Below are 14,198 nucleotides of genomic sequence, written 5' to 3' on the forward strand. Positions count from 1 at the left end.
AAATACAGAACAAACAGGAAACATGTGGTCTTCCTGAATGTCTGAAAGGGAGTGAATTGTCCCCCTCAATCATGTGTCTTTTGAAACCTACACTGAAGTTAAATTAAATTTAGAATTAATAAAAAATAAATAGCTTGATTTTATTGGTATTAACATTTATCATTGATCGCAACAGGGTCCTTGTTAAAGAAAGTCATTCAGGTGATGTTGACCTTAAAATGAAATGTGGGTAAGTGCAATGTGTATTAATAAGCAGAATTATAATTAATAAGCATAATATACATTAACTCAATAATTAGCCTTTTTCCATATGCTACTGTAGCAAGCATTTATTAAATTGATCAAAAATGACAGTAAAGTCATTTATAATGTTACAAATTTAACATTTATAAATGTTGCTATTTTTATTTCAAACAAATGCTGTTATTTTGAACTTTCTATTCATCAAAGAATCCTAAAAAATAAAATAAAATCATAGTTTTCAAAAAATTATGAGCCAGCTCAATTGCTTTGATAATAATAAGAAATTATTCTTAAGCACCAAATCAGCACATTAGAATGATTTTAGCAAATTTCTGTGACACTGAAGACTGGAGAAATTCCTGAAAATTCAGATGAATCAAAATTCATTATTGTCATCATGAATAAATGACATATTAGAATATATTACAATATAAAAATGTTATTTTAAACTGCAATATTATTTCACAATATTACAGTTTTTACTGTTAGGAGCAAATAAATGCAGCCTTGGTGAGCATAAAATACTTCTTTAAAAAAAATTACTGACTCCAAACTTTTAAACAGCAGTATATATAACGTTTGCTACCTGCAATAGTTCAAAATGAGGTTTAAAATGTTCAAATGAATCCTACAGCAGTAGCTCTGAATCATTTATTGGACTTGAATCATCTCAGTTTAGTCGTTCATGGCATGAAGATCAATGTGTTTATCAAAGACATGCGAGTTTCCTGTTTAAACGTACGCTCTGTAACATGTAGTCTCATGTGTGTTACTACTGTATGTGATATATCTGTATGCGTCAGAACCTCTGACTGAGAACCTCTAGTACTCACGGGGCCCGGTGGTCCTTCCTCACCCTAAAGGAATAGTGATAAAGAAAAACAAACACAAAGAAAAGAGAATCAAATGAACCACAGAATTGACTGAGTCTGAACCTCAGTTATAGTCAAAGGGTTTTCTACACAAGACTATGATTTATTAGACAGAACTGGCAAACAAGTGAACAGACTCACCTCCTCCCAGCACACAAACTAACAAATAAAACAAGCATTACAAACCTTTTGCCCCTTCATTCCACTGGCTGCCTCCAGGCCAGGCAAACCCTGTGGAGTGAGATGTTAGAAGAGACGAATGTATCATGAGGTAAATAAGCACACAAAAATCTGTGATGGGATTTTCAATTAGAGCTCTGAGATGTTACATACAGAATCCCCTTTGTCGCCCTTCTGTCCATCCATTCCTGCGACACCCGGGTCACCCTTCATACCCTGAAAAACAACAACAAATAATCACACATATGCATACAACATATGAACACACAGATAATAGGGGTGAATAACCAGCAAAGGGGCAACCACTGGCATAAGAGATTTATTTTAAAATGTATTTATTTTACTGTTATTTTATGTTAGTTATTTTTATTTTATTATTGTTTATAATTATTTTATCAGCTGTTATATTTTTGAAAGAACTCTCTCTCTCTTTGATCACCAAGGTTGCATTTATGTGATTTAAAAAAAACAAACAGTAAAAATGTGAAAAATTATTACAATTCAAAATAATTTTTCTATTTTAATATATGCGTGATGGCAAAGCTGAATTTTCAGCAGCCATTACTCCAGTCTTATGCTGGTTTTGTGCTTAAGAAAGATTTCTTATTAATATCAATGTGATTACTGTCACTTTTTATCAAGTTAATATGTTCTTTGCTATTAAAATAAGTATTAATCAGTATATATACACTGAACAAAATTATAAACGCAACACTTGTTTTTGCCCTAATTTTTCATGAGCTGACTGTATACAGCATACATATATACACACACACACACACACACACACTCTTTACTTTTTATTTTTTGCATTTAATACAAGTTCTTGACCTTCTTGACTTGACCTTTCCAAGCATTTATGACTACTAGATAAAGATTTATTTATTTTTTTTTTTTTTACTATTCCTTAATTTTTTCCAACACTTGTTCATTATCGCCAAAATATTAACATTCAACACAGACACTTCCTTGACCTTTCTCATTCCAGGAAATCACAATTTACAGCAATGACTAAACTGCAATGATGGTGAAACTCAAAATCACATGTTATTACACAAGTCAATGGAAACAACACACTCAACAACACCGTTTTCAAACACTGAAAAAACAATGAAACTGTAATAAGCATGATTCATTCATGCTGTGATGCATGCTGGGAGTCTAGCATCCAGCGGCGCACATATCACACTTATTTTCCTTTGGTGGTGTTGATGTGATGTGGCACAGCGAACTAGAATATTTAAATGTTAAATGTCAAACCAGTCTGTGAACCCTTATTTAATCCAACTTCCATTACACAAATGTGCCCATGTATACATCACACTTAATGCCACTTAATTACAGCCACTAAACATGAAATCAATGTTCTGTAAGTCGCTATAGTACATCATGTCACACAGATAGGACAGGAATTTATCGGCCAATAGATGGCACTTTCTCACTGAAGATAAATTCCTGTCTCACTCACCCTGCGTCCATTTTGAGACGCTGTCCTCTCTCAAAACAATGCAAACTGAGCATCTTTTATACTGGCAGGCGAGAGGCTGAGCATTTAGTGTCTATATATTGAGTCTGGAATCCATTTGTGCTTTCAGATACTCCAATACACATGGATTCATAGCTAAATGGTGTAAAGATATGAAGGATTTAGAATTGAATGTTGTGTTTTCTTTCAAAACAAACATCATTGAGAGGAAGTGTTGAGGAGAGAAGGGACCGTCACAAAACATCCCTGTGGTGATTTTAGTGGTGTCAGACTTGACTGAACGCTGTATGTACATTAAAATTCCTGAGGGGAACTCTGTGGAGAGGTAATACAATTTGTCTACTCAACCTGGAAAAGGCAATTCCCCCAAGTTGTACAGTTTTTTTTTCTTTTTCATAATATTGCTTACAAGCACAACAGAGTGCACACAAAAGATAGCAGTGTGTTTGGTGTAATGCCAAAGCTCACAGTCTCTGTTCCTCTGTAATTGCCACCTCCTGAGTGATCAGATTGCTATCTGTTTTGATTGCATCTTGGAGACTCTGCACTATAGCAATCCAAACAGTCAAAAAAAAAAAAAAACATCAAAAGGTTCAAGTTATATTTCAGAAGTTGACATGTTTTCACAGTGCTTCATGAAAAAGACAAAAAATATTTTGGTATTTCATAAACAATAATGTGAGTTTTTTTTAAATCTTTCTGAATATTTTTTAATTTCATGATGCAATTTTGAGAGAAATATTGAAATTGAATAACACAAGATTATATTATAATCTTTTATTATATTTATTATATTATATATAAGTTATATTATATATTATATTGAATAACACATAAGAACATCATTTAAATAATAATTTTGTTGTTAAATTCAAATAAATAATAAAAAAGTGTTATATCTTTGGATTGTATTGTCTTAAATATGATTCACAGAAAAAAATAGAAAATTATTCACAATACCTGAGATTATTATTTTTTTGAATATTTTAATGATTTTTTTTCTGGCACAGCTAATTTGACCTGGGATTTCCGACATCCAGAACAATTTTAACTAACTAAGTAACTAACTAACTAACGTTTAGGATACTTTTTTTTTTTTAATAAATAATTTTAAAATAAATACTTGGGAAAAAAAGTATTTCAAATGTATTTAAATAAAATTCAAAATAAATAAAGAAATGAATAAATGTGAAGGAAACAATGCTAATTGTTTGCTACAAACACTAATTTTAATGGTCCTGTGGTGACATGAATTCAAAACAGCACTTTTCAAATGCTATTATAATTATTGCACGTGCAATTTTCATAACCTAATATTAATACTTTATTAAACATTTGTACTTTAAAAAATGTATTAATTTGCCACTCCACAGGACCATTTGCCCTGTACTTCCCAGGCTTCTTTCTTTGTTACTATCTTATTATCTCTGTGTATTTCTTGTTATATACTTTAGAAATAATTGCAGTCTTATTTTTTATGTTTTTTAATGTCATTTGGGGCAACACACTTAAATACGTGTCCTCAGCCAAACAAGTGACCTATTATACAAGTAAGTGGTTATGATGTAGATAACCCTGCTTTCTGACTTGTTACCCGCAGTAGGACGCTAAGGTCAAAAGTATGTTAACCACACCATGTGTATTGACCATGAACAATTCTATAACAAAGAGCAGCAATTTACTCCGCTTTGCACTGTCAGGACAAACGTATGCAGATGCTACACAGCCCTCTCACTGTTCTCAGAGTCCAGTCACAGTCCAATGCTTGTGTGAACTGGTGGAGATGACACACACACACAGAGCTCTCACAAGAGCAAATTGGAGCACTGCATACACACTCTCCTTCTGTCTGAGCTCAAAGGTGCAGTGAAGCAAAAAGCCTCTCCCTCTGGTCCTCTTTGTCAAGCATCAACTCCCTCGCCAAACCCCTGTGTAATCCTGAATCCCTGCGTGAAGATTTATAGGAAATGTTCTCGCTGAGGGAAGAGAGTGTCTTTTACGGCCAGCTGATGATAGGTGGTCACTCGTGATCAGTAATAAAAGCCACACAGAATGGACGGAGTCTGAATAGCTCTACTAAGAGCTCGACCGCACAATTGCTCTTCTTACTTTGGCCTCTCCTGCTGAGAAAAGCAACTTGAACCAGCCTAAGGAGGTTTGTTGGACTTGCAGTCTGTCAAAACAGCTATTTTAGATGGTTTAGTGGTCTTGAAGCCTGACCACTCTAAAACCAGCCGATGAGTGCCCAAATCCCCTTGTTTGGGCATTTTTTTTCCAGCAGGGCCATTAATATTTCCATTCATGCTCACATAAACACATGCACTTTTCAACTGTGGGAACCTTTGGCACTATTGACTTCTAAACTTCTCTAAAACAAAACTAAACAAAAACACAAAGATAAATTATCTTAAAACACATTTTTAAACTTTTTCAACATTGTCCAACAGTCTACATGTGTGACAGAAGAATTATGTTTTTTGTAATTTTTTTCAGAACTATTTTCTTTAATCCAACAAATATTATTTCTATCACAACTTTTGTTTGACAAACATGACCACATGGTGGAAATCAATTTTTAAGCTCGTCTTTAAACACTTAACCATTTTTCCATGGTGGAAATGATGCCACAACTGACAGTTACAATTTATAAATATTTTATAATTTATAAATTAATATCAAAGTTTATACAGTTATCATTTGAATTTGTGTAAAACTGATTTCACTAAATTTAAAGTTTCAAAGTTTAAAATGGTTTTAAAATTTTTATAATTAAAATTTTGTTAGATTGAAAGTGGTTCTGCAACATGAGTAAAATAAAAAAAGAATCTATAAAATCAAAACTAAACAATGAAAGCATTCTTTATAAAAGAAAAAGAAATAAATTAAGAAAAAATTTTTGAGGATAAAAAAAAAAAAAAAGTAAAAACATTTACAAATAATGTTAGTTTTAATTAGGGCTGTCATCGTTAACGCATGCAATTAATTTTACAATCCTTAACGCGTTAAAATAATTTAACGCAATTAACGCAAAATTACTGAAGCACAATTTCTATTCTAACCCTTTAACCCAATTTTGCTTCTCTGCTTGCGATTAGATCATTTTAAGCCGCTAAACTCCGGGAAAGGATTAATCAGATTAAAATTTTTAATCGATTGACAGCCCTAGTTTTAATGCATATTTCAAATGCTTAAAGCTTAGAGTGAACAAAGGTCTCTGGGGCGAGCAAAGAATTTAACCAATGAACAAGTGTTTCAGCAGTAGTTTTGAAAACAAGTGAGCTGATTGGCTCTCCTCACATGTTTGTATTCCTAATGGGCAGCGCAAAAATACCAAAGACCTAGAGGCAGTTTGTTCTATGAAAGGACCACTAGAAGGTCAAACATTGACAGACAGCCCTGATACTCTATGATACAGACTGACTTTAAATGCAAAGCCAAAGGGTCTGAAGCCCCACTCAGATGACGAGGAAACTTTCATCTCTGAATTCAGCTCATGGTTAAAATAAACTTTTCTCCACATAATGGTTTGGTGTGTGCGCATCTTCCCTACAGCAAACTCAATTTAATTGAGCGTCTCAGAATCATAGCATGCCTTACTGCATAGAAACATTACTGTATTGACTACGCACCTCTACAAAACCCCGCCCACCCAACCATCCAAAATGATTGACAGCTAAAGACACACGTCATAGTTTTCTAATTGGCTAATGCATGCAGGCATCCTGACTGTCATTTGTTGCTAAGACACTACTCTTCAACTGAACAATGTACAAAAATAGTTAATACAACAGTGACTCATTTGACATCATAAACAGAAAAATTCTCAAAATTCTATATTTATCAACAATAAATCAGCCTATATTGTTTGTCCTTGTCCTTTTATCCCTCCGGGCCTTAGCGCGGTTGAATCATGGCATGTCCGGTGCTTGAACACATACATAGCTTCAAGGCCTTCTAAAATTAAAGCACACATTTCTTGATAAACTATTAGGGTCTTCCATTTTTAATGCTCCAGGTTTAAAACAAGAAAATAGACTTCAGTCAGTTTCCAGTTACCTTGGAAGACTATTGGGGAATTAAAAGCAGAAATTGGCTGCTTATATTTTAGTTAATGCACTTATATTATTATTTTTTACCCATTTTTATTTTTTTTAAATAGAGGAATAAACTTCCTTTTTTTATTTCTGCTTTTAAACTCTCCGAAATGACTCGCCCCATAGACTACCATTGTAACTGTATGGCTGTAAAAGTGATGTTTTTACAAAACTAGGGGACGAGATGAAATTCGTTTTTGTGGAAATCAACAGTATGTCACAAATGCTGTTGACAGTCCTTAACCTGCTTTTAACCCAGAATGTTCATTTAATTACACCCAAGCCTGAATCATTTGCCCTGAGTTAGATGTCAGGTGGGTTCGTCTGGGATCAGGTAAACAATGCTCCTGGTTACACTGTCCATTTGACTACACTGAAACAGTAATTACTGTCACTTAGAGGAAATTAAGAAAGATTATTTTGATTTAAAATGTCCGCTAACAGCAGAACAACTCAAAAATAATCTAGTGTTTAGACATCCCACCATCTGAAAGATAAAATTAACTCGCTTTAATTACTGTACTTGTCAAACTGAGGGACTTGAAACAGGTTGTATCAAATTGACTGGAAAAGAAAAATGTAGGTTATAAAACATCTTTTAATTAATGAAGGTATCCAGGCACAATTCTGGTGTGATATAAACTTATGAGCATGAGAAAAAAGAGATCCATAACACTGGGTAAGGAACAGCATAGCAAAATATCATTTGCTAAATCAGTAGTTGCATAGTAAAAAATAAAACAAAATAATTCATTAAACTAAATATCTACAAAACAAGATCAATTTACTTGAAAAGACTTTAATAATTTTTTCTTACCCCACTACCAAATAAATGTATTTTATTCATGCATAAATCAAAAAATAAATGTAAGGTTTATTATTTAAAAAAATAATAATAATGATGATAAAGAAAGAAATTGACAAAGGGTTAAAAAATAAACTTAATAAAAAATTTTTTTTTTGCAGCATGTCAGTGCTTTGGCATTAACTGACCAAAAAAGACAGGTGAACAGAAATCAAATTGCAAGCAAACAGTGTAACTTATATGGTTACTTTATGAGAAGAAGGTTAAAGGTCAGACAGACACTTTCTGCCCTGAGACCTGACTGTGCGTGTCAGCTGTGAGTGTGAACTGACAAGTTAAGGAGCTGCATGTAAACACTCACTCTTGCTCTGTTTAATATAGATATATATTATATACTGTATATTTATATTCATACACTGCCATTGCCCCTGGTGAGATATGACACCCCTGGTCTTCATGAAAATTATTGCAGACCTTTTGCAAAAGCACTGTTCATAATTACCATCTGTCAGGCTTGAGACTGAGGAGTGATGCAGGATGTGTGTGTGTGTGTGTGTGTTTAACATGCGGAGCAGACAGCCAGCGTTTGACTGAGGGAAGTCAATCATAAGGATGCGAGCGTGTCCTTCCCTCTCTGTTCTCAGGAGGACAGCACTGAATAAATGCTTCATCTCACCTTACCAACACACAGACAGCACAATGTGTCTAAACAGTCTTCTAGGTCACTGACAGTGGTGCATGTGTTTGCACTGACCTCACAACAACTCAGATATCTATTGAAGTCTATGTTCAGAATGGGATACTAGCTTACTACTCACTAAATACTGTGCAGAATACACTGTTTCCTATTGTACTATTCTTTAAAAATAGTAAATGAAGCAATTACATTATTCCATGATTAATATAGAATGCTACATTGTTGCCATATGACCTGATCAATTTTCAATCATTTTGAAAATACTTAGATATTTTTTAATTTTTTACGCTAAATTAATTAAATTAATTACAATTCTAGACTAGATTTTGGAATGTTCCAATTAGTTTACCAACATGCTACTTTTACTCGTGCATCAATCAGTATGTAGTATGCATACAGAGTGCACTGATCCTAATGCACTTAATATGTCACAATGTAATGTGTTAAACTTACGTTTACAAAGGTAGACAAAGCTGTCTGTCACTATGGCAGTACACTAAGGTACAAAATGCTAAATTGCATTTCTTTGTATCTTATTTACTGATAAATGGTACAATAGTACCTTAAATGTACATACTGTATTAGTACTAAAAAAATGCATATTAGGATCTTTTGGTACCGCCTCAGTGACAGTTTTGTACCTTTTTTGTAAGGAATGAAAGTAATGCTGGTTTTGATTTTTAACATGACCAGACTCCCAAAAGTCTAGAAAATCTAAAAAAGTATTAAAAAAAAGTGGATACTCTCCAAAATGGCGCTAGGGTGACGTGGAGGAGACGAACTGATGAATAACGTCGGCTTTGTTTTGTTTTTGCGCACAAAAAGTATTCTCGTAGCTTCGTAAAATTACGGTTGAACCCCTGATGTCACATGGATTATTTTACCAATGTCCTTGCTACGTTTCTGGACCTTGATAGTATAAGGACACTTGCTGTCTATGGGAGGGTCAGAGAGCTCACGGGATGCATCAAAAATATCTTAATTTGTGTTCCGAAGAGGAACGACAAAATAATGTTCTTTTTAGCAACATCATATGACCCCTTTAAAAGTAAAAGCGCGGAAGTAAATGTTTTCTATATATCTAGTTGTCTTAAAACCATTGGAGTCACCAAACAGAACCACAAAAACAATGACAAGTTTTCAGTCAGTCCTGAACACTTTCTTGTCTACTATTGATCATAAAAAAAAAAAAAAAGGGCCGCCCCCAATGCCATTGATTGAGCCAATGTTGCTATGCCAGGCTGGTCAGGCTGCTTACAATGCCATTGATTGAGCCAATGTTGCTATGCCAGGTTGGTCAGGCTGCTTGTACAGTATGTTTTGAAAGTGCCAGAGTGTTTAAACTTTCCAACCTACGAATGGCTTACTTAGTGTTTTTGCTTTTAAAAAATGCTTTTATTTCTTACCTTAACAGCTTCAGCATCGCATGTTCCAGGTGGACCCTGTGTTGAAGAAATAAATCTCAGTATGAGTAAATCAAATCACTTGCACTTACATTTGGAAGCTCATTTCAAAATGTCTTGGGCAAGGAAGCTTATTTGCTCAAAACCCAATATTGTAAAATGCAAAACAAAATGTAAATTCAGCTTTAACTGCTTGACCCTGCAACCAGGACAGCATTCGCTGCGTATTAGCCTCTGTCTCCCACGACTGGAGCAACAACACCTGTGAATGTCCTTGACAAAGGTCACTAGACACATCAGCTCAACTAAACATCCAGATAGATAAGGGCCTCCTGGACCGCACATGGCGTTCCTCGACACCTCGAGGCTGGGGGAGGATGTCTGTGCCGCCCGAGGCCCTCCTCCTCCCTACCATCACCACTGACGACAGGCCACTCATAAGTGCCAGCTCCCGAGGACAGAAGCAAGGTTGGCACATGCCATGGAAATTATCGAGACACTGCCATTTAAAAATGTCACAACCACTTCCCTCCTGACTTATGACTTTGTGTCCACCACTTTATAACTTTCCTGTAATGGAAAGTGATAGGGATTTACAGTAGCATGTGTGAATCTAAACGGTCAGTCACTATTAGTATGCGGAGCAGATCAGGCAGCATTTGCGATTCGTTTTGCAGCTTAGCGAATCTTTAAAGAAACAGCTGAACCAAAAATGAAAACTCAGCCATATTTACTTTCTAGAAAATGCAATTACAATGAATTGGGTGTTGAAAAGGTCCCATAAATATCATATAAATTATATATAAATGTGTTCCATATGATCCATACTTCAAGTCTTCTGAAGCAATATGATAGCTTTGTGTGAAAAACAGACCCTTATTCACCAAAAGTCTCAACATCTGGCACTGAATGATGACAGTATCGTCATCTGTAGATATGTTTTAAAGTTTTCATAATTGATGAGTGTTACAAAGTTATTGAACTGAATCTGAACAAACACTGAACTGGCTTGAGATGAATAATGACACTATTGTCTTTTTTGAGCTGCTTTAGAGCAGAATTTTAATTCATTTCATATTTGAAGTTGATTATGTTGCTTTACTGTTTATTACTGTAAATCGTCTTTGAAACAATTTGTATTGTATAAAGCATTTCATAAATAAAAGTGACTTTACTTGAATATTTTCAGTGAACCCGCTGATTTGATTCACAAAACCAGTCTAAATGATTCGTTCACAAGTCAGACTCATTACAGTAGTGAACAATCACTCGTGAAATTTATCGGCGAATAACTACTTCAAAGTCAGTCTGTTCCTTACACAAAGCTATCGCATGACTTCAGAAGACTTACTGTAGTTCACATGTCAAATGAACCACTTTTTGTTGCTTTTGCTTAAATAGTTCCTATTTATATTACCTGCATGGAAAAGAGCAACCAGCACAGTCTGAACAAAAAATGTCAAATGGTTTTAGAACACAAGAGAGAGCAAATAATGACAGAATTTCCATTTTCAGGTGAAGTATTCCTTTACGTTTTCATTCAATATAGCAATGTATTAATCACTCATTTCCCACTTAAAATAGAATCAGTAAAGCTGGCAATGTTTATCCAGTTCTACATATGTGGGTACAACCACAAAGCCAAAGGCAATGTAAAAATGCCAAAAATTTATGATGCAACATACGTTTCAAAGCCTGAAGTGTTGTGCGTGTGTGTGATTTTTATGTCACACACATTTCCATACTGATGCCACAGCTTTGATGAGATGACTATTTATCAAGCAGTAAACTAGGGCCCCTTTGGGAGTCTCATCAGGATCTTCAATAACACTTATGCATGGGACTGCTCTTAATATGGCCCTCTGGGCTGCTTGAAATCCTAATTTGAAACGTTGAGCCAAACAGCGCATGTGATGGAGATTTCACTTGAACCAATGCATAAACCAAGAAAACTCATCTGGAGTGGGATGCATATATCAGCAGGTATCTGTCCATTATGTACAATGACAAATTTTGTTTGCTTTTGACGCAGATTTATGACAACAATTACGCTTTCTGAATCTGAAACGAATAGCAGGGGAAGGAAATTAGGCAGAGAAGTGATATAAATGAAATGGTACAAATGAGCTGCATTTCAAAACCTATATTCAATTATATACATGTATTTTATATCAATTTAATATTTATTTATTTTCTAATTCCATTGAATTAAAATGAACTGTTTTGAACAGTATTTGGGAACAAAAACTTTTCTAAACTTGAAATACTTTTGGCCATCTAGACTTTACATTTCAAGTTCTAGGAGACATTTTGCAGAACGCTGGAGCATGGATTTAAATATGGTAAAATGGAGCTAGTACACTTGTTAGTAGCTGAAATATCTCACTAAAATAAACATATAAGAGAAAACACTCAGGGTTTAAAACTTTTTGAATGACAGGCATAGAAATATGTGGAGATTTCTGCAGAGCTTTGCGGGCACAGATTCTGTGTGGGCTCGATATTAATGCTCATATATATATAAAATAGCAGGTATCAAACTCAATTTATTTGTTTATTTATTTATTAATGGTGATTTTCTGCACTAATTTAATACAGCTAAATCCTCTGAACCAATCCACTCTGTTTATTATTTGCTTCTACTGATCAAATCAATTCCTGAACTGTAAAAATATCTAAATATGTCTAAAGCAAGATGCAGAGCCTCTAAAGATTAATTGGACACTTGACACAATTTATGAACTTCATTGTATTATATAATAAAATATCAAATCAGGCAGGCAGGAATAAAGCAAATGCACACTTTTAGAACAGAAATAGAATTATATAGATATACTTTGTGGGGTCTTTGCAAATTCACTTAAGAAAAACTGTTAGAATAATAATAATAATAATGTTGGATTACAGAGAATATATTTTGAATCAAGTTTAATTTTCTTCTCCTGTTGCACTGCCAAGATCATGATTGGTTGGGAAAGGCCATTCAGCTTTTCAAAGTGACCAACTTTCACTTTTGGCCTCCCCTCAATACTGAATATTTGGTCATTTTCTTGTCAATGTTACACATACTATAAACTGTAATTCTTACCGGTTGTCCTGGAGTCCCTGGTTCTCCTGTTTTCCCCCGTCGACCCTGCAAGACAGAAAATGAAAGTGTAAGAAAAGACAGAACATTTCAACAACAGGTTCATGTTTGGCAATGCTGGGTGGCAATTAGGAGAAGACAGCTCCTCTTGTTGCAGTGACTAATTTGCTTTTAATTAACAGAAAGAAAACAGCTTAATTGCAGAGCTCTGTGTGGTGCATCGCTTTCTCTATACAACCCAAGTCTACCACCTCCCTTCCAGCTGTGACAAACCACGGCCACATCGATCAAAACAGGCCCTGTGTGACAAACAGAACGGGCCCCTGAGCACGGCCCCGAATGCTCGCCTGGACATAATGGACTATTCACAAATATAATAAGCGCCTTCAATTCATATGCTCGAAACACACGAAAAGGCAAAGTGCATGAGGTGGGCTCAATGAAAGCCGTCAAAACTGCCAGTCACCGGTTTAATTTTCGCCGCGGCGTGATGACAAGAGCATATCGGAAGAACTGACATAAAGACAGCCGGTGTGGCAACCTCGGGGAAATTAGTTTCCACATTGTCCCTCGATGAATAAGCCGGACGTTTCTTTGATGGCTGCGTCGTCTTTGCTAAATTAATTTTATGGAGACGTTTTATATACAAGCGCACGGTGCAATTTCAGCAATATGTACACCATTATTAAGAATTCAGCAGGGGGAGGCGGAGGACCAGACTGTTTTTTGTCTTTTTTTTTTTGTGTGTGTGGGGAGTGTTTGTGAGATCGCTGTTCATGGTTGGATGAAAGAGGAAGTGGAACGTGCAACACAAAAGCCAGTGGCTCGTCTGTATCCTCAGAACTGTTCATTTACATACTCTTTGATTCAATGATGTCGAGTTTGCCAGTGTTTGTCATTTTCATTACCTGCAACATAAAGAACTCCCGATGAATGAACCGCCGTTATCATCAGGCCCTGTTTAAATGGATGTGTGTGTGTGTTCTTCATCTGAAACAGAAAAGACTCTAAGATGCCACTGGTCTTTAGACAGAGTTTCAAAGAGAAACCAAATCTGACTCTGGCCAAGAAGAAAACGGTTCAATTGGGCAAAAAAACATACAGATTCAATGGCAGAGCATTACTATGGACGGACAAATGTAAGTTTGAGCTGTTGATGGATAAATTTGATTATAAGGTTCTGAAAAATGCCTACAACAACAGCTATGGGAATTGCCATAGAAAGCCGAAAGATAAAACTGCAGCTGATTGTCTTAATAAACTGACTACATAGTAACTACTAACATCTTAATTGAAAAATGATATATATATATATATATATATATATATAATT

General features: G+C 35.0%; 1 protein-coding gene across 1 annotated transcript in view; it reads right to left on the reverse strand.

Annotated features, from left to right (window-relative positions):
• LOC107747287 (collagen alpha-1(XIX) chain-like) overlaps positions 1–14,198 on the reverse strand; it is a 140,059-nt gene that overhangs the window by 49,439 nt on the left and 76,422 nt on the right. Inside the window, exons 15-19 of the mRNA XM_016561756.1 lie at positions 12,869–12,913; positions 9,784–9,819; positions 1,449–1,511; positions 1,302–1,346; positions 1,077–1,100 (exon numbers count right to left, since the gene is read on the reverse strand). Of these exons, the coding sequence (XP_016417242.1) occupies positions 1,077–1,100; positions 1,302–1,346; positions 1,449–1,511; positions 9,784–9,819; positions 12,869–12,913 (213 nt within the window). The remainder of the gene's footprint in view (positions 1–1,076; positions 1,101–1,301; positions 1,347–1,448; positions 1,512–9,783; positions 9,820–12,868; positions 12,914–14,198) is intronic.

Source organism: Sinocyclocheilus rhinocerous, unplaced genomic scaffold (genome assembly GCF_001515625.1).
Source record: "Sinocyclocheilus rhinocerous isolate Xijiao unplaced genomic scaffold, SAMN03320098_v1.1 scaffold1069, whole genome shotgun sequence".
NCBI lineage: Eukaryota > Metazoa > Chordata > Actinopteri > Cypriniformes > Cyprinidae > Sinocyclocheilus > Sinocyclocheilus rhinocerous.